At 36.1% G+C, this 20778-nt stretch overlaps 1 protein-coding gene and 2 long non-coding RNA genes across 6 annotated transcripts in view; 1 reads left to right on the top strand and 2 right to left on the bottom strand.

Annotated features, from left to right (window-relative positions):
• LOC121737821 (gastrula zinc finger protein XlCGF58.1-like) overlaps positions 1-20778 on the top strand; it is a 42679-nt gene that overhangs the window by 19820 nt on the left and 2081 nt on the right. The window contains exons 1-5 of one of the 4 annotated variants that reach the window (XM_042129536.1): positions 5218-5233; positions 8835-8997; positions 9102-9203; positions 9738-9846; positions 12220-12294. The exons of 1 other annotated variant lie outside the window; for it this stretch is intronic. In XM_042129536.1, coding sequence (XP_041985470.1) covers positions 8896-8997; positions 9102-9203; positions 9738-9846; positions 12220-12294 — 388 coding nt within the window. In that variant the 5' untranslated portion in view covers positions 5218-5233; positions 8835-8895. Of the gene's footprint in view, positions 1-5217; positions 5234-8834; positions 9001-9101; positions 9204-9737; positions 9847-12219; positions 12295-20778 lie in introns of those variants that run through there. 2 more of the 4 variants (XM_042129535.1, XM_042129537.1) reach the window with 2 other exon arrangements.
• Positions 1925-19612, bottom strand: LOC121737842. Its single transcript, XR_006037197.1, has 4 exons — positions 19602-19612; positions 8958-8960; positions 6601-6608; positions 1925-2032 (listed from the first exon to the last, which is right to left on the bottom strand). It is a non-coding gene; the product is annotated as an uncharacterized LOC121737842 (long non-coding RNA).
• On the bottom strand, positions 2176-2645 carry LOC121737841. Its single transcript, XR_006037196.1, has 3 exons — positions 2608-2645; positions 2406-2507; positions 2176-2220 (listed from the first exon to the last, which is right to left on the bottom strand). It is a non-coding gene; the product is annotated as an uncharacterized LOC121737841 (long non-coding RNA).

Here is a 20778-nt window from a genome sequence, read left to right as displayed (position 1 = left end):
CTGCAGTATGTTTTAAATTTCCTTTCAATCTTATTTATAATGGCTGGTTTGTCAAATGCAAGTTCTAATTATGTGAAAGCTGATACGAGAAGCTTACCAAAAGTTCGAAACGTAATGTTGGTCGAATTTATTGCTAATTTAACGCCATTGAAGGTTAAACATATTTGTTCAAAAATATAAGTAACTAATGGGTATTTTTTTCGTTTATATACAGAAAAACGATCACTGACCTTATTCCTCGAAATGTTTTTGTAATGAGCCAAATTAAAAAAAAATGGACAATCCCTATGGAGTATGGAGTATCTGTCAGATAAGTTGCGGAAATCCTATCTGACACTTATCAGGAAGTGGTGAAACGGGCCCTTAATACAGGTGCAATAAAACCTACCTACCAAATTTTTTTTTGGGGCTTAGGTATCATTAGGTGACTCCATTAAAATAGGGTGTTAATTTTTTTACAATAACATATTTTATCCCAAAAAAATTCTGTACACAATGGTCACTTCATAAGTTCATAATAATTACGATATTGCGACCGCTAGTCCGTCGCGCCGCACAGATCCAGTCGGAAGACCGGTTATGCCTAGGGGTAGCGGGGGTGACGCGCGGGGTGGGAGCCGGGAGGTCCGCCGGTCGCCGGCGACCGTTTAGTACCACGCGCATAGCTGTATAGCAACTACGTAATTATTTTGTTTGTCACGGCCCCCGCGCTTTAATTAGTGTAGATCTGTGACATTGTACACTAACCACGATCGAGTGTTATGAAATGTGGAGCTGTGCTAAATTTTGAGTGGCGAAAATTTACGCGGAACCCAGAGACTGTAAGAGCAAGAAAGCCTTCCTCGTCTTCGTAACAGCTGATTGATGATTCTCGAATGCAGCAGCTGTACCCTGAATCTGAATCGCGAAACAATCAAAGACTCTGATAATGGACAGTTCGCACTTCGCAACACCTGCACACGCCTCGCCAGCCTCGAAGACATGCCTCTGACGAGGTTAAAAGTGACAATGTTGTGCTTAACAAACTTTTAAAGTTTTAAAGACAATGAAGGGCGGGGCGGGGCCGGGCCGCGCATGTGTCCATATTTTGTGGTGTTTGGTAGGATAACTTTCGGAGGCTATTTCTCAAAATTTTAGTACTGAGTGATTATAAAAGAAGAAATACGTGTATTTTTAATTTTAACAAGGATCAATATATCCAAATTTGGCAGGAAGGTTAAATTGCACCCTGTATAATAGTTGCCCATATAAATTAATTGAAACGGAGTATAGTGTAAAAAGTGTCATAAAACTATATTAATTCCAATGTTGTCTGTCATTTTCATAGATACAAAGATCAAACAGGGTAGAAAGAAAAACAAAAGTGGATTTATATTTTATAGTCTCTCAAATAAGTAAAGAAATTAAAAAGTGGCAACATAGTTGAAAGTGATGACACATCACTTTCAAATAAATCTAAGAAAAAAGGTCACTTTTTTGACAGACTATTGTGGAGAAACAATAAAATAACAATTTAAATAACACCAACAACCACTTTTACAATATCCGAACAATATAGAAACAACGTTTGCCGGGACAGCTAGTTGTTAGCTATCTTTACTAAATGCGAAAGTAAGTATCTGTGTCTGTCTGTTTGTCTCGCTTTCACGCCAAAACTACTGTGTACCTTTGTAAGGGGGTGTTGATGCGTAATGTCATTAAAATTAAAATGGTTCCAATAATTCTTAATAGATGGCGCTGAACGTCACCTAGGTCGCACAAGCGGTAGTACGAAATTCGTTTCTATAAGTGGTGGTAAGGATAAAGGATTCCCCACCCACGTTTTTTTATTTGACATTAGAACATACACGTGTATAGTCCGTCAAGAAAGTGAAGAAATTAAAAAGTGGCAACATCGTAGTGTCATCCCGTTTTTAGGGTTCCGTAGACATTTTCTGATTTTCCTGGGATTCCCGGGATTATAAGTCTTATCCATATTATTCTTTACATTGAAAATTACACCCAGATTCCGATCAATGCACAATGGTGATAACTGATAGGGTCCCGTTTTTACCCTTTTGGTACGGAACCCTAAAAAGTAAGCCTAGAACAATAAAATATTGTGTTTTAGTAGGAAAAAAAGATAGAAATAACCTACTTTCTGCCTTAATAAGTAAAGGGATGTAACAGGAATTTATAATTGGCTACCATAGACAGGTGTACTAGAGGTCTCACGTCAGGCTGAAATGATAAAAATTGAAAAATTAATAGGTAGACCGTTCAATTGTAAGTATTAATATTAAACAATATTATAATTTAATCAATGTAAGTAAATGTTTTACAAGTAAACTCATTTTATAATTTCAATTACCTAGAGGTGCATGAAATTAGCAAATATTTGTTGAAACTTTGAAAGTAACTATTACCTGACTGGCTCTACTATTTTCTTGTATTTGCTTCAACAGTTGTTGGCTCTGAAGAAGCTTTGTGTAGCAAATGTAGCACAGCGGGTGAGGGTCGGCTTGTATCTGGTAAAAGTGAAAATAATATAAGTACTTTAATAAAAAGTTGATGAAATTAGTAAAAAGCAATGCTCTTTTGTTCAGGAGAAAAGTGACGACCTACAACCTCAATGCCTGATAATTCTTCGTACACATTTTGCAAGTTACTCACTTGCAAAATGTGTACGAAGATATTTAATATTATTTACTTTTGTGACACACAACCAGTTGGCTAAGCGTCGTCTAGCTGTAGTGTTGAACGTTGTAGTCAACAAGTCGGCTAAACGACGTATAGCCGTGTGATTGAATGGCGTCGTTCAGTCAAAGGGCTAGCTGTTTGATTGAACGGCTATTTAAACCAGTCGGCTGCGACATCTATATTACATTATCCAATATCATTGACTCAATGATCTCGGATCCAATATATATGATAATCTAATATCCCCCTAAGCGCAAAACTCGAGAACGGTTGGACCGATTTCGCTAATTCCTTGAAGTACGAGGATGGTTCTTACGGAGAGAAAAATTAAAAAAAAAATTTAAAATTTCTTGAAAAAGTCTAAAAACAACACTTTTCTATACTCCCATACAAAAGATTTGTGATAACTGATAACAGATAATACTTAAAAATCAAATATATAAAAATGGATTTTCAATTATGTTAGTAACGCTAAAACTCGAAAACGGCTGAACGGGTTGGGCTAATTTTAGTCTTAAAATATTCGTAGAAGTCCAGGGAAGGTTTTAAAGTGACACGAAGTTCACCAGGACAGCTAGTTGTGAATAAAGACCTATCCGGGTACCAAAGGAGAACACCCAAACTCCATAGAAAATTACCCAAGGCCCGGCGCAGAAAAGATGTATCTCAGTTATTTGTGTATTGTACGTGTAACATTTTTTTATAGGCGTGTTTGCCGCAGGATGTGGCTAAGATAGAAAAAAAATGCTTTTAGATTTCTTCAGCCGCTAATTGAAAATTACATTACGTTGAACATATCGACTCCAAAATGTTATAAAATAGTAATGAATTATGTTTCTAAAATACATAATAATAATAAATAATAAATCTTTATTTTTCAATAAAATCACATACAATATGAGGCATCCCCATTAAGCATAAGATTACTTTTGTTTTATTATTAGGTATATTGCTCTTTTTTATGTAAGTACATAGGGAAAATAAACATACCTACCCTACCCTACCCTACCCTACCCTATTCAAATCAAATCAAAATCAAATCAAAATTGTTTTATTTCTGAATAAATTTAAAATAAATGTTTTCAGAAAGTCCTACATGATGCCTACCACCGGTTCGGGAACTAACCCGGCGAGAAGAACCGGCGTAAGAAACTCGCACGGGGCCCACTTTTTTACCAAAAAAAGTGAGAAAAAATTAATCTTTTAAAATAAAGTTTACAATTTTGTAACTAAATATTATATACAATATCCACATACATAATTGTAAGTCCTATAATAATGAAGAAGTAGCCTTGCAAGAAGCCATCCTACTCCCAAGGTGTGCCATCGTTTATGAAATCATTGACCTTATAATAGGCTTTGGCACACAAACGTTCTTTAACTACTTTTTTAAATTTATTAATGGAAAGATTTTGAACGTTTTCTGGGATTTTGTTGTAAAGGCGTATACATTGACCTTTAAAAGATTTACTGACTTTACTAAGTCTGATCACCGGCATATCTAGCTTGTGCTTATTTCTAGTATTCCTAGAGTGAATGTCACTTTTAACTTTAAATTTACTTATATTTTTTCTAACATATATTACATTATCCAAAATGTATTGAGAAGCAACAGTTAGAATACCAATTTCTTTAAATTTATCTCTCAGAGATTCTAAAGCAGACATTTTATAAATAGAACGTATGGCTCGCTTCTGCAGCACAAATATTGTATTAATGTCGGCAGCGTTTCCCCATAAAAGGATTCCATATGACATCCTACTATGAAAATAACTAAAATATACTAATCGTGCCGTATCTTCGTCAGAAATTTCCCTAATTTTTCTGACTGCATATGCTGCAGAACTGAGCCTACCTGCAAGATTAACAATGTGAGGACCCCACTGTAATTTACTATCAAGTGTAATACCTAAGAATACAGTGTTGTCTACCAAATTCATCTTCTCATCATTTAATACTACATTGGTTTGGACTTGCCTAACATTGGGCAAAGTAAACTTTATACATTTTGTTTTACTAGAATTTAAAAGTAAGTTATTAACATTAAACCAATGTACTATTTTTGAGAGAGCACTGTTTACCTCGTCGTAGTTCGACTGTTGTCGCTTCACTTTAAAAATAAGTGAAGTGTCATCAGCAAAAAGCACTATCTCATTATTATTATCCTTAACTAGATAAGGTAAGTCATTTATATAGATGAGAAAAAGAAATGGGCCTAATATAGATCCCTGTGGGACACCTAATTCTATTTTGGTTCCTTTGGACCTTTTACTATTAACCTCAACCCTTTGAGTCCTATTTTTAAGGTAAGAAGTCAAAAGGCTGAGAGCAGAGTCTTTAATTCCGTAGTGGCGCAATTTCCTGATCAATGTAGCATGCTCAACACAATCGAAGGCTTTGGAGAGATCGCAAAAAACACCTAAGGCATCCTGCGACTCCTCCCAAGCCTCAAAAATACTGCAAAGGAGTCCTATACCAGCATCCGTTGTGGATCGACCCTTAGTAAATCCGTATTGATTATCATGTAATAAATTATTAGAATTAAAATGTACTAGTAATTGTTTTAAAATAATTTTTTCAAATATTTTACTAAAGGTCGGTAGAATTGATATAGGCCTGAAATTCGTGGGATCCGATTTAGTTCCGGCTTTGAATAAAGGAACAATCTTGCTATGCTTCATTAAGTCAGGAAAAACACCATTTTTTATACAGTCATTGAAAATCATTGCTAAATGAGGAGCTACGATGTCAATTATTGATTTAATAATTTTTGTGGACATGCCCCAGAGATCAGCAGTATTTTTGATACTCAACAATTTAAAGGTATCAATAATATCTCTGGGGTTAATTTCTCTAAACTTAAAATTGACATCACATTCCTTTACATTGTCTCTGAGTAGCTTTTCGGCAGCTTCAGACGAAGAATTTAAATTTTTTGTCGTTGAGACCGGAATGTCAGCAAAAAACTTTTCAAAGACCGTCGCAACTTCTTGATCATTAGTAATCTTTTTATTTTCAAAGTATAGTTCAAAATCAGAGCTACGACAGGTGACATTTCCAGTCTCACCCGCTATTACCTGCCATGTTGTTTTGATTTTATTTTTAGAGTTTTTAATTTTATTTTTTATATATAGGGCTTTAGCAGCTTTACAAACTTTTCTGAAGGTTTTTGAGTAGTTTCTAACATATGCTTTAAATACTTCACTATTGTTAATACACCTTTCATCATATAAGTCATATAATCTTTTCCTACTTATTTTTATTCCTTTTGTTGCCCAATTAATAAATTTAGTTTTTTTATTACTGTTTCTAACCGTTTTAGAAGTAAATATTGAATTAAATTGAGTTCTTATCACCTTAAATAATTTATTAAAAGCTTCATCAGAGCTATGTGAGCTGTCCAATAAATGGATATTTGAATTTAATTTACTTCTAAATTGCTCAATACGTTTTGTGGTCACAGGAATAAACACAAGATTTTTCTTCGCATCACTGTCACATTTGATATTAAAAGAGGCTATTTGTCCACAGTGATCAGAACTTAGCTTATTAATTATTTCTTTTTTGTCTGGAATAAGATTAGTAAATATATTGTCAATACAAGTGGCTGTAGTCTCACAGACCCTTGTTGGTTCCTGAAACAAACTGTAAAGGTTATACGATTGAAATAAAGATGTGAATCTAACAGTAGTTGAGGTTAAATCTAATAAATTAATGTTAAAATCGCCACATATAATAACCTTTTTGTTAGATGCACATATTTTTGACAAAATTTGTTCCATAGTTACTTCAAAAGATTCCTATAACCCTGATGGAGGCCTGTATACGCCTACAATTACCCTACCCTCCCCTATTCCCTTCCCTTCCCTTCCCTACCCTCCCCTATTTTCTTCCCTTCCTCTCCCTACCCTCCTCTATTACTCTATTCCCTCTTAAAAGGCCGGTAACGCACCTGCAGCTCTTCTGATGTTGCAAGTGTCCATGTTTGACGGAAGTTGCTTTCCATCAGGTGACCCGTTTGCTCGTTTGCCCCCTTATTTCATAAAAAAAAAACACAATGACAAGATTTAGTGAAAATAAGTATACAGGGCATGGGCGCCGGAAGAAATAATTTCCAAGGGGTACAGATTTTAGTTTTTTTTCTTTCTTTTACTTTTTACGAACAACAGTGACTCTATTTACGTCAACAGAATATATTATACATATTTTAGTGCCGAAACATTACGAACTATCTTTGTACGGCTTTCAACATACTGCTTTTTATTTCAATAATTCCTGTTGATCCCGAGATTCCCAAGGGGTGCAAGTGCACCACCTGGCATCGCCCTGCCGGCGCCCATGATACAGAATGTAACAAAAATAAGTGATAATACTTTAGGGTGTGTACGTGTTCCTTGTAGAGAGTTCAATGTAAATTACTTTTAGCAGACAGAATTTGTAGTACCTATCTTTATTCCTAAAAGGAAAAAGTAAGTGTTTTTGTAGGTTTAGTGATTGTTTAAAACATTTGCTAAAAGTAATTTAAACTAAAATTGTTAGGTACGCCTGAAAATAATAAAATAGCAATTTTTTTACTTAAGCCACTTTTTGCGGCAATAACACGTCATATACATTTCTTTTACTAATAAAGTATACAGAAAACTGATATACCTTACTTTTGTGCCGGAGCTTGGGCTTTTTTGGGTGTTCGTCTTTCAAGGTTCTAGTCTGCTAGAAGCATAGACTTAATATATACGCTAGAAGTACCTTAGAATTTTGATGATCTGTCAGTCAGTGAGTGACAAAATGTAGTAACTTTGACCATCCGTAGACCGTAACTATTAAACTATTTATCGAAATTTCATGCAATTTGGAGGTTAAGCTAGTTTTAATACTTGCAACTAGTGACCGAAATTCTAAATCCCTAGCTTTGTTAACATCGAAGATAAAGGAGGTGTGAAATAGCCGCGAACTGCTTCGAGAAAAGTATGGTACGACCGTGCCTTTGCTAAAAAGCTTGGCTGGGGCACTGCCGTTCCCCCAGATATTCCGCAAATAGCCGGAAAATAATAACCAGAAACGTGGTCTTTTGTGTTCCCTCCAAAACTGCATCGAAAGTTTCAGTAAAGCGTCCTACCACTTTACTGAATCGACCGACTTGACTTCTTGACTGAATTGACTTTATACTTAGACTTTGACTAGACTTTAGACCTGACGATATAGAAAAATTGGATTAAAGAATATTGTTTTCCCGCCATAATATTATACTCGACACTGGCCAGTGGCCATGGTTATAGCCGAAGTGCCATTATAAGAAAAAAAAACTGATAGTGACATCTCTCTCAGTGTTGCCAACTATGGGGATTTTCCACTAAACTTAGTGGAAAAAAGTAAATTTAGTGGGGTTTTTAGAGGGTAAAATATTTTGGGGATATTTTTGGGGATAAAAATTTTGAAGAACGGAATATTTTTTTAATAACAACCTTAAAGTGGCTCGGAACTTTATCGCAAGCGACCGCGACAGACGAAAATTCAAACGAAATACCACTTTATGACATAGGTCATAGGCTATCATTTTAATCAACCACTAGCTTTTATGACGCCGCAGGCGGCAGCATGGGTCGCCTAGCAAATGTCAGTAGAAAATGATACCTATATTCTATAATCTATGACATAAAGTAGCATTTTATTTGAATTTTTACCGGTCGCGGTCGCTCGCGGGTCACGGCATAATATATCCGAAAGCCACCTTTAAGATGGAACTGCCGCACAAAGCACATGTCGCTATAGTCTTTTGAGTCGTAACAGCTGACAGTAGACTGACAGATTATTATATCTGTTGTCGTTGTATGTAATGAAAAAAAAAAGATTGAAGTATGTATTTAAAAACTGCTGCTTGAAGGTGTATTTCAGCGTTTAGTAGAACATACTCCAAGAAATTTTAAATATTTTGATTTTCTGGGGAGTTTCGGTTGAAATTTAGTGGGTTTTGTAGTTGCTTTAGGGGGAAAACGTTTTGAATAGTTGGCAGCACTGATCTCTCTTGTTCATTTTAAACGAATGGATTAACTTTATGGCATTTTTAATCTAAGGCATATATAGTAATCTGTGCTTTATGGTTCTACAAATTTAAACTAGTAATCTGTGTTTATGGTGTAGGAGCCAGGACTCAGGAGGGTGTAGGTTTCATTTCAGGTCATTTTGCGGCTATTTGCGGAATATTAAAAATTTACCTAAATGAATCAAGGGACATGTTTATTGTGCTTTTCGGTCACAAAAGTAAATAATATTAAATATACTCACTTGCAAAATGTGTACGAAGAATTATCAGGCATTGAGGTTGTATGTCTTCACTTTTCTCCTGAACAAAAGAGCACTGCTTTTTACTAATTTCATCAACTTTTTATTTATGTAAGTACTTATATTGTTTTCACTTTTACCAGATACAAGCCGACCCTCACCCGCTGTGCTACATTTGCTACACAAAGCTTCTTCAGAGCCAGCAACTGTTGAAGCAAATACAAGATAATAGTAGAGCCAGTCAGGTAATAGTTACTTTCAAAGTTTCAACAAATATTTGCTAATTTCATGTACCCAGTGCCGTAAATAGCCTTTTTCGCGCCCTGTGCGAGCTCCTATAACTTCACCCTTGTCTTTTAACCAATTTTAAAAAAGGAGGAGGTTATATGTTCGGCTGTGGATATTTTTTACTACGTTAGGAAACATCTCTGGGGTGCAGCGGGAACTTATTGGGGGCAAACCGAAAAAATAATAAAAGTCCTCTCTGGTCCGGCCATTCTTGCGCCCCCCAGAGTCTACGCCCTGTGCCTGGGCACCGGTGGCACCGCCCTATTTACGGCACTACCTGCACCTCTAGGTAATTTAAATTATAAAATGAGTTTAGTTCTAAAACATATAGGTACATTGATTGAATTATAATATTAAGTAATTAATATTAATACAATTGAAGACTTAGGTACCTACCTATTAATTTTACAATTTTTATCATTTCAGCCTGACACGAGACCATTGAAGACTTAGGTACCTACCTATTAATTTTACAATTTTTATCATTTCAGCCTGACACGAGACCTTTAGTACACCTGTCCATGGTACCCAATTATACCTGGTCTCTGCCACAAAATTCTGCAAAAGTCCTGTTACATCCTGTCACTATTAAGGAAGAAAGTAAGTTATTTCTATTTTTTTTTTTCGACTAAAACAAAATTTATTGTTGCTAGGCTTACTTTTTAGGGTTCCGTACCAAAAGGGTAAAAACGGGACCCTAACAGTTATCACTTTTCACTGACCACTGAGACTTTAATGTCTGTTCATCTGTCTGTCTGTCTCCTCGCTGTATCTCAAGAACCGCTATAGCTAGACTTCTGAAATTTTCACAGATAGTGTATTTCTTTTGACCCTATAACAAATACTAAAAACAAAATAAAATTAATGTTTAAGGGGGGCTCCCATACAACAAACATGATTTTTTTGCCCTTTTTTGCTCTTAATCAATAATGGCTAAAGGTAGGCACTTGAAATACTCAGAAAATCCTTAATTATATTTGTATTTTAATAACTAATTACAAAATTAAATATATAAGGGGGGCTCCCATACAAAAAACACATTATTTTCCTATTTTCGATTATCGGTATGGAACCCTTTGTGCGCAAGTCCACCTCGCACTTGGCAGATTTTTTAATGTATTCGACTATTCACTTTACGTTAAACTGATTAATTTAAAATAGGTACAAACAATTTTGTAGACATTGACTAGAAAGAAATATAATACACCACAATTTCTTACTGGCAACTAACTACCTACAATCATAATAAATCATACTAATATTATAAATGCGAAAGTTTGTGATTTTGTATGTTTGTTACTTCTTCACGTCTAATCAGCTGAAGTGATTTTTGACCGACTTCCAAAAAGGAGGAGGTAATACGTTCGGCTGTATGTATCTTTTTTTTATGTATGTTCAACGATTACTCAGCTGTTTGTGGTCCGATTTACAAAATTATTTTTGTGTTGTATAGGGTTTGACTCGAATTTGGTACCATGTTCATAAAAGTGGTGACCTGATGATGGGATCCATGAGTAATCGAGGGAACTCCTCAAAATTTATATGGAAACATATAGTGATTTTGATTTTTTCTGAAGTGTTTCAGTCATATACTACCAAAAAGTAAGATTTTGCACCAGGATGTACCCTGGTTCCAAAGGTACCCAACAAAACTTTTGAATCCTTATAGATACAAGTTCGAGGATTTTGGCTTTATTGAAACTACTCCAAGCAAAAGCCAATGAATTCTTCATTATTTCTGCTGAGCATAAGCTAAATTTTATTTTGGAAAAAATTGGGTTTCGTAAGATATTTGGGTTTTTCGGACGCCAGGTGTAAAATCAACCAGAAAAGTTACTTACTTATTTTGCGTACGCTGCCTAAACTATAAAAGATAGAACCATTAAATGTTCTGAGTAATTGTAGATCTTATAAACATCTACAAAAAAGTCCGCGACACACTATACTTATATCTATGTATATATGTATGTAATAATAACCATTTTTATTTAAAAATCTTGATTTTTTTGGACTACATTTAAACGCGTTTATTTTACTTATGCTATTAATCTTTATGAAAATAAATTATTTCATCACTAAGTACAGTTTATGTAGATAACATTTGGTCTTTGAATGATTAAAATTCACGTTTAGTTTTGAAATTATGGCGAAATTAAAATATAACGATAGTGGGCGTCACCAAGCGGGGGTGCATGTGCGGGAGGAAGATAATCTGCAATGTGCACTATCCATATTATGCATCCCTTCTAGTCGTCGATGTCCGTGTTGGAGTCTGTGAATTGATCTAAGAATCATTTTGCTGACCGAGTCTTTCCTGGGTAGGCTTTTTGCAGCCGTAACCGACATCCACGCGGGCGGAGCCGCGGGCGACTGCTAGTAATAATATGTACAACTCTAAGACAACAAGCTATAAGTAATATTATAACCTTGTGGTCTCATAGGTAACTAAAATGGTAAAATTATTATTTTTTAACAAAAAATTAAAACCGACTTCCAAGGTAAAAACAAAAGTAATATTCTTAAAAATAATCTAAAAAGAATCAAATATTTTTTTATTCCTTATTATAGTGCCGTCTTCAGACTTCGCCTAAACCTCAACTACCTATTTCTTACTCAATCTTCATGCTTTTGAAGTCGGTACCAGCGTACCTTAGCGTAAGTTCTATGTCAAGGATCTCAGAACTTTTCCGGGCTGGTAGCGACTTCAAAAGTACGATGATTGAGTACAGAAATAGTTAGATTATTTTTAAGAATATTGCTTTTGTTTTTACCTTGGAAGTCGGTTTTAATGTTTTGTTAAAAAATAATAATAATGAGTTTGGAGTAAGCTGACAACCTGGGTAACACGTAGGCTACATATTTTACTGTAGAAAAACATCATAATATTACAAATCATACTAATTTAGCTGGTAGCACTGTGGGTTCCAGGCCCGTCCAGCTGTATTTTAAATGCATAATCATTTTGTTTTTTAGATTTTAAAGAAGAATATGTAGAGGGCACAGCTGTAGAATTTGTGGAGAGTCCGGGTCGAGAATCAAAAAGTTCAGGTGAATATGATACTGTTGTAGATCCACTTAAGGCTAACCACATCTCCGTCATGCAAATGCAAGGACATTCCAGACACTTATTTTTTAATCCCTTATGACCCAATTCGTAAAAAGGCAAAATTGTTTAACAATCAGTTGTTTATTGTACTAGCTGTTGCCCGCGACTTCGTCCGCGTTAGTATAGTAGATCACGTCCCAAGTATTATTTATTGTACAAAATTATTCAATGTACAGCATTGACTTTCCTACGATTTTATTATATAATAGATGTTCCGCGCGGTTTCGCTTGCGTAATTTAGGAATTTCACGCGACCGTACATTTTCCGCAAAAAATAGCCTATGTCCCTTAACGTGGTCTATTCTTCATGTTTGCCAATTAACATAAACATTGCTCCAGTAGTTCTTAAGAATCTTAAGATAATAAGCAATTTCATATAATTTCCCCCGTTTTTTCCACATTTTCCTCTAATTCTTCGCTCCTATTAGTCGTAGAATAATAAAATATAACCTATGGCCTTTCTCGATAAATAGGCTATCTAACACTGAAAGAATTTTTCAAATCAGTGGGCCTCTATCATAGTAATTTTATTTATTAATAAGTATTAAGTACATACTTTTTAGTCTTAAATTATATTGCTATTTAGTTGGTTAGTTACTTAATAAGTTATATTTTAGTCTATAGCATATATTTTAGTGAAAATAATTCGTTATTAAAACCAAAAAACTAAACATTCGAAGTGTCCAAATTTTTGGAAAACGATTAAGTATTCTCAAGTTAATCACGAAGTGATACATAAGTAAAGACGTAGAGACCTTAGTAATCCATTTAGTGTTAGTGAGGTTTCAGAATAATAACATAAGTGAGGTGTAGTATATTAGTACAATATACCTATAAGTACTTATGTCTAGTCAACAATAAGGTTTGCATTTGTGCGATGAGCTAAGACTGCATTGATTTAGTACACAAGAAACACATACAAGGTATAAGGAACACAAGTGTTGTGTATAATTACTGTAAAACAAGTATGAATTTTCACCAAAAACCTACAGGTACAATCTTATAGTTGCATTGTAGGTTTTTGTGTTATTTCACAAACTATTTCCTTGTAAACCTGAAGTATTTTGGTATATGCATGATAAACACTGCACCAAAGAGGTAAATTCAATATTAAGTAAGTACTTACTTTTAACAAGAATTTTCAGAACACAACCTTTTAAACTTTAGATGTAAGTATGTATAACATGCTCCGGATAAACATTGACACACCTAAACTAATAGAAAAGTTAAATAATTGATAATATCATAGAATCCCAATTAGCTAAATTCTCATATGAGCACTTTTTCATTTATAACTTCTTCTCTTGACTACAATATGGTACTTATTATATGATGGGAATAGTGTAAATCACTAAATTTTACTCAAAAACAAAAACCTACATTATAGTACTTTTCCAAAAAAGACCTACTTAATAAGAATTGCATAACAAACATATGGAACTTATTGTTCATAAAACATAATATTATCATAGGAACATATATTATTATGTATTACCAAAAATACTTTTGTACTTACCTCAATAATAATAATAAGTATTAGTTTAATATTAAATTAAAATTTAAAATACATGAGGACTTACTATTAGGGTTGCCACCCGTACTTTATTATAAAGTATTGTACGTTATTTCAGGCAATTGTACTTTGTACTTTACGAAAATAATAAAGTACGCAAAAATACTTTATTTCAAACTAGATGACCCGATGAACCTCTTATCACCTATCTCCCAACATATACCCTCCCTGGGCTTCGACGAATGTTTCAAAACCAAAATAAGCCAAAGCGGTTCATCCGTTCTCGAGTTTTAAAGAAACTAACAAAGTACAGAATTGATTTTTTTTATGCTTACTGATAATTTTATAAATTGTACTTTATTTTTATACTGTGTACGTTTTTTTTCTCACCTAAAGTAGCCGATGTACTTTATTTGAAAAAAAAAAGGTGGCAACCCTACTTACTATGTACTTCTTAGGAACCTATCTTAGGAGCATTTCGTACAATCTTTTGATTGCAGTAGGTCTTTGTGTTATTTCACAAACTATTTCCTTGTAAACCATGCATGATAAACGCTGCACCAAAGAGGTAAATTCAAAGGTATTACTTTCTCAATAACAAGAATTTTGAGAACACAACCTTTGAAACTTTAGATTCATGTATATTCACGAATAAATATTGACACACACACATACACCTAAACTACTAGAAAAGTTAAATCATTGATAATATAAAATCCAAATTAGCTAAATTCTCATATGCACTTTTTCATTTATAACTTCTCTTGACTACAATATGATATAATATACAATGGGAATAGTCACTAAAACTCAAAAATATAATCCTACATTACTTATAGTACTTTTTCCAAAAAGACATAACAAAAATTGCATAACAAACATACTTATTGTTCATAAAACATAATATTTTCATTGGAACTGTGGCGTCTCTGTCGCACCTGCGAGCTTAATTTTAATTAATATTAATGATCGTTATTTAAATCTGATAATTTTAGTTTGTAGTCTATGACACTATTACTTATATTATATTTTAAGGCTGGAGAGGAAAAAAATGTACGGAAGACAGTTGGTTGACAAATTGTTAAAAATTATTATGGCTAGCGACAATCTAGATGTTGATTTTGTGAACACGCATTTTTTAAATATTATATTTTAGTGAGTTTGAAGATCTGGTAGTTTCATTTATAGAAATATCTGCCTATCATTTCATTGATCTCCAAAGTGGTGACCCCGACGTGATCGACCCCGTGTCCGCAACCGGAACAGGTCAAGGTCTAGGAACTCTCGTGCGAACTCGCCAGCTCCAAGTACACTTTGCTGGTACCACCGGCATTTCGGGGTTAAAGGTGCCAAATGCATAAAGCCGTGCACCTGGACCGAGCCCCCGGAAAACTCCAGAGGCAATCAGTAGTGGCGGAGACTGATTGTTCATCAGTTAGCCGCCGTCTCTTTGTTACTGACCAGGTAACTAAACGCCAATTTTTAATTGACACCGGATCGGATTTATGCTGCTTCCCCCATAGCTGGCTTCCTAGACGGGCAGAATCGCCTGACTACGTGTTAACAGCTGCAAACGGAAGTAATGTCAAAACTTTTGGTACAGTCAACCTCCGGCTTAATTTAGGTTTACGTCGGGACTTTGAGTGGCTATTTGTCGTTGCTGACGTACAGCGGGCGATAATAGGTGCGGACTTTCTAGCAAATTACCGCCTGTTACCTGATTGTCGCAGTAAGACATTGATAGATGGTATCACCGGCTTATCTTGCCCTGCATCCTGCGCATCCGTCGAGCAGCCCAGCGTCAAAGCCATCGTTGCCGGTAATTCCAACTTTGTGTCTGTACTCGCCGAATTTCCGGATATCACCCGACCGCCTGGTTTGCCCAGAGTCATTAAGCACAATACTGTGCATCGTATACAGACTACTGATGGTCCCCCAGTCTCTTGCCGCCCACGTCGTTTAGCGCCTCAGAAATTGATTTCTGCTAAAAAAGAATTCGAGGACATGGTACGTAGTGGCATTGCCAGACCTTCTAAGAGCGCCTGGTCGTCTCCCTTGCATATGACCGTAAAAAAGGACAATTCCTGGCGTCCTTGTGGCGACTACCGCGCCCTGAACGCTAGGACCATTCCCGATAAGTATCCCGTGAGGCACATTAATGACTTTACTCACAACCTCGCTGGAGCCAAGGTGTTCAGTACCCTCGACCTGGTGAAAGCCTACCATCAGATCCCGGTCTTCAAGGACCATATTTCGAAGACAGCCATCACGACTCCGTTTGGCCTCTTCGAATTTCCTTTTATGACCTTCGGTTTGCGCAACGCTGGTCAAACTTTCCAGCGTTTTATCGATGAGGTCACTCGGGGTCTTGATTTCTGCTTCCCTTATGTGGATGACATTCTGATCTTTTCACCAGACGAGGGTACTCACAAAGAGCACTTGCGCACTCTATTTTTGCGTCTCCAGGAGTATGGTGTCGTGTTAAACCCCTCCAAGTGCATCCTGGGTGTCAGCGAGGTAAAGTTCCTAGGATATCACATCAGTGCCGATGGCACTCGTCCTCCACAGGAACGTGTCCAAGCACTTTTGGATTTTAAGCCCCTTGAGAATGTCCAGGGGATGCGCCGTTTCCTAGGCATGATTAACTTTTATAGGCGTTTTATTCCCCAAGCTCTCATTAACGCCCTGGTTGCTACCAAAAGTAAAGGCTCGAAGCCATTTCCTTGGTCACCAGAACTTCTTAAAAATTTCGAGGAGTGTAAGAAGACCCTCTCGGCTGCAACAATGCTCCACCATCCCGTCGCCAATGCACCTCTCGGTTTATTTACCGACGCGTCCAGTGTGCATATCGGCGCTTGCTTACAGCAACATATCGATGGGCAATGGTTACCGCTGGCATTTTTTAGTAAAAAACTGACCCCTCGTCAGTGTGAGTGGCCAGCGTACTATCGCGAACTTTTGGCTGTGTACGAAAGTGTACAGCACTTTCGGCACATCGTTGAGGTTCAACACGTGACAGTTTTCACGGACCACAAGCCATTGCTGTACGCTTTCGTACAACGTCGCGAAAAGCTCCCTCCACCACAGTTGAACCAGTTGTCATTTATCAGTCAATTCACGACTGATATTAGATACATTCGTGGGGAGGACAACATCGTTGCAGACGCTATGTCACGTATCGACGCAATATCCCTGGAACAGGAATATGAGGCACTTGCCAAGTCACAGGAGACAGACAAAGAGTTGTCCCAACTTCTGAAAAATTCCAGTTTAAAGCTTACAAAAGTAAGCGTACCAGGTACTGATTTCTCTTTATTCTGTGATTTCTCGACTGGCAAGCCTCGTCCTTATGTTCCCTTGGATCTACGTCGCTTAGTATTTAATAAAATGCACAATTTGAGCCACCCTGGCATAAAGTGTTCGGCTCGCCTCATAGCTGATCGCTATGTCTGGCCGTCTCTTAACAAAGATTGCCGGCAGTGGGCTCGTACATGCGATGCGTGTCAACGCAGTAAAGTGTCGAGACACAATTCGTCTCCACTTGGTCAATTCGACACTCCGACTGGTCGATTTATGCATGTGAATATCGACATTGTCGGTCCACTTCCTCCTTGCAAAGGCTTTCGTTATTGCCTAACTGCCATTGATCGGGTATCTAGATGGCCCGAAGTCTGGCCAATGCAAGGTATAACAGCTGAGGAAGTAGCGGAAACTTTTGTTCGTGAGTGGGTCTCGCGTTTCGGTGTACCATCGACCATTACGACTGATCAAGGTACTCAATTTGAGTCGGACTTGTTTCGTAGGTTGATGCAGAGTTTTGCCACTAAGCGCATCAGAACCACCGCTTATCATCCACAAGCGAATGGAATGATCGAGAGATTTCATCGACAGTTAAAGGCTTCCATCATGTGTCACGGTGGCGACTGGGTTACTGCCCTGCCCCTGGCACTGTTGGGCATCCGTTCTGCTTTTAAGGAGGACATTGGATCATCTGCTGCGGAGATGCTTTATGGTGAAACTCTGCGTCTTCCGGGCGAATTAGTAGTTCCCCCTCTTCATCCTGTTGCCTCTAGAGATCCTGCTGATTTCGTGACGCGCCTTTGCCAGCATATGTCTTCAATTCGACCGACACCTGCTTCTCGTCACGGGAATAAATCCCATTTTATTTTCAAGGATCTAGCTTCAGCCTCGCATATCTACTTAAGAGATGATGCTGTTCGTCGACCCCTTCAGCCACCGTATAGCGGACCATTTAAAATTCTGGATAGATCTGCCGACGGTAAGACCTTTACGGTCTCTATCAAGGGAAAATCAGTCAATGTTAGTGTCGACCGAATAAAACCAGCGTACATAGTTCAGGATGATGCTCCCTCCTCTGTAGCTCCAAATCTACCTTTTCCTGACCCTGTCATTCCTTCGTCCACAGTTACTTCATCTCCTCAGCCTTCACCTTCTACTGATCTGCCCAAAGAACCTTACACAACAAGGTCTGGCAGACGAGTGAGGTTCAGATTGTTTGATTAGTTTGCCCCCGGGGTTTGCTTTCTCCGTGGGGGGGTGGTGTGGCGTCTCTGTCGCACCTGCGAGCTTAATTTTAATTAATATTAATGATCGTTATTTAAATCTGATAATTTTAGTTTGTAGTCTATGACACTATTACTTATATTATATTTTAAGGCTGGAGAGGAAAAAAATGTACGGAAGACAGTTGGTTGACAAATTGTTAAAAATTATTATGGCTAGCGACAATCTAGATGTTGATTTTGTGAACACGCATTTTTTAAATATTATATTTTAGTGAGTTTGAAGATCTGGTAGTTTCATTTATAGAAATATCTGCCTATCATTTCATTGATCTCCAAAGAACTTATATTATTATTACCAAAAATACTTTTGTACCTCAATAATAATAATATTAGTTTTATATTATTACATTAAAATTTAAAATACATGAGGACTTTAGTAAGTCCTCATGTATTATACATTTTAAAAAGATGTGGTCGTTTTAGGGACCTATCAGACAGAGTGGTCACGCGATGAAGCATTTGCGTTGGAGCAGTCAGTGTGTGACTGAGGAGCAATTCTGACACATTCAGAACTCCTCCTGTGTGAGTATATAGAGATACTCACACGGGAGGCATTCTACAACATAATACAACACAAAGAACACAAAACCCTTGACCGCTCTCTGTCTGAGATATTCCAGGCAATTTCCCATAGTTGCAACTTGCAATGCAGTTTCTAATTGTTATTGGTTTGCCAAATAAAAGTCTGAAATTATAATATTGTTTTTATCTTTCATCAAAAGTTTGTATTTGAACTCCTTTAATAATAATAAATTAATATTTACACAAGGGATATTTGATTCATCTTCTTTGATTTTAAGTGACAAGACCTTGTTTAAGATTTCCGCTGTATAAATATTTTTATAAGTATAATTTAAAAGAGATTTAACACTTGCCTATCTGAAACTAGGTTGATAATAAGGTGTAAGACAAATATAGTACCTATTGATGAAAGCTGTGTATGAATATGTATCTAAGGTAATGAAAAAACATTTAAAAACGAGTATTTATTAAATTTCTTTTAATTAAAGCTTTTGAGTGAATATATATTATCTTCCTAGGACTTCGTCATCATTACACTTGCAATTCTTTATTATAAAATGTAGTACTTATAGTATCTCAGTGTTAGCAATCATCCTTTATCCTGAAAAATATTTGGTTCAGCGTACACAGTACTAATAATGTAAAATGCCTTACAAGGCACGAAAAGGGGATTATTAAACTTATAAATTGCCTGTTTATGTTACAATAATACCTATTTGAAAGCTCAAAAAAACGTAGGTGTTCAAGAATGAGTTCAAGTTCAACAAACTATGTTCAACTCATGACATCAACTCTGTTGTAATGCATGTAATTGTAATCCACAAGTTTGATGCATTTCTAAGACTTTTTTATGGTAGATTATTTAGCGTAGGTATCAAATAGGTATAGGATATAATAAACTTATCAATTTCTTGCTTATAACATAATCTCTATAAACTTAATAACAATATCTAATTATCTTTTTTTTTTGTTTCCTTCTTTTTTTTTATTGCCGACTCAGTTAGTTGCCAATGTCAGAGAATTCTTTCTCCTCTAGATCGCCATGCTTGTGATAATATAAACATGAAGGAGTGTTATTTTCTGTGTTTTCATAAAGGGCTTATAAAATACCAAAAAAATATAAATAAAACACATTTATAATAATTACCTTTAAATACAATAAATCGGTGCAAAAGTAACTATTCCTACATTGACCACGTTATATATTAGAAAATAGTATATTTTATAATAAAAAAATATCAATCTTTTTTTAAACTATATTTTCATCTTGATTTACAATTTTTCCGTTAGTCATTATGGCTAAGCCATTTCAATTCCTAAAAAAAAAACAATTCCGTGAGTCAAATTTGACGTTCGTGTTTGACATTTCTTAATCCAGTTCAGAGACAAATATTACAGGTTAAAACCATTCAGAAGTAAAAGTGGACATGATACCGAAACAGAACCATTCACTTTACAACTGCTTACATACCTGCGCGGATTAGCTCAGGTTTTGACAAAGTTAATGATAGAGGCCCAGTAGTTCCTGAGATTAGCGCGTTCAAATAAGCCCTTTCAAATAATTTCCCCCGTTTTTTCCACACTTTCCTTTATTTCTTAGTTCTTATTAGTCTTAGCGTGATAAAATATAGACTATAACCTTCCACGATCAATGGGCTATCTAACACTGAAAGAATTTTTCAAATCGGACCAGTAGTTCCTGAGATTAGCGCGTTCAAACAAACAAACAAACTAACAAACTCTGCAGAATTATAACATTAGTATAGATATGCCATTTTGTTCCTATGGACTCAGGAGGCTTCATA

The sequence above is a fragment of the Aricia agestis genome, chromosome 21 (genome assembly GCF_905147365.1).
Source record: "Aricia agestis chromosome 21, ilAriAges1.1, whole genome shotgun sequence".
NCBI classification, from domain to species: Eukaryota; Metazoa; Arthropoda; class Insecta; order Lepidoptera; family Lycaenidae; genus Aricia; species Aricia agestis.
Note: the sequence above shows the minus strand (reverse complement) of the source record. Positions and strands in the feature narration are given on the sequence as shown.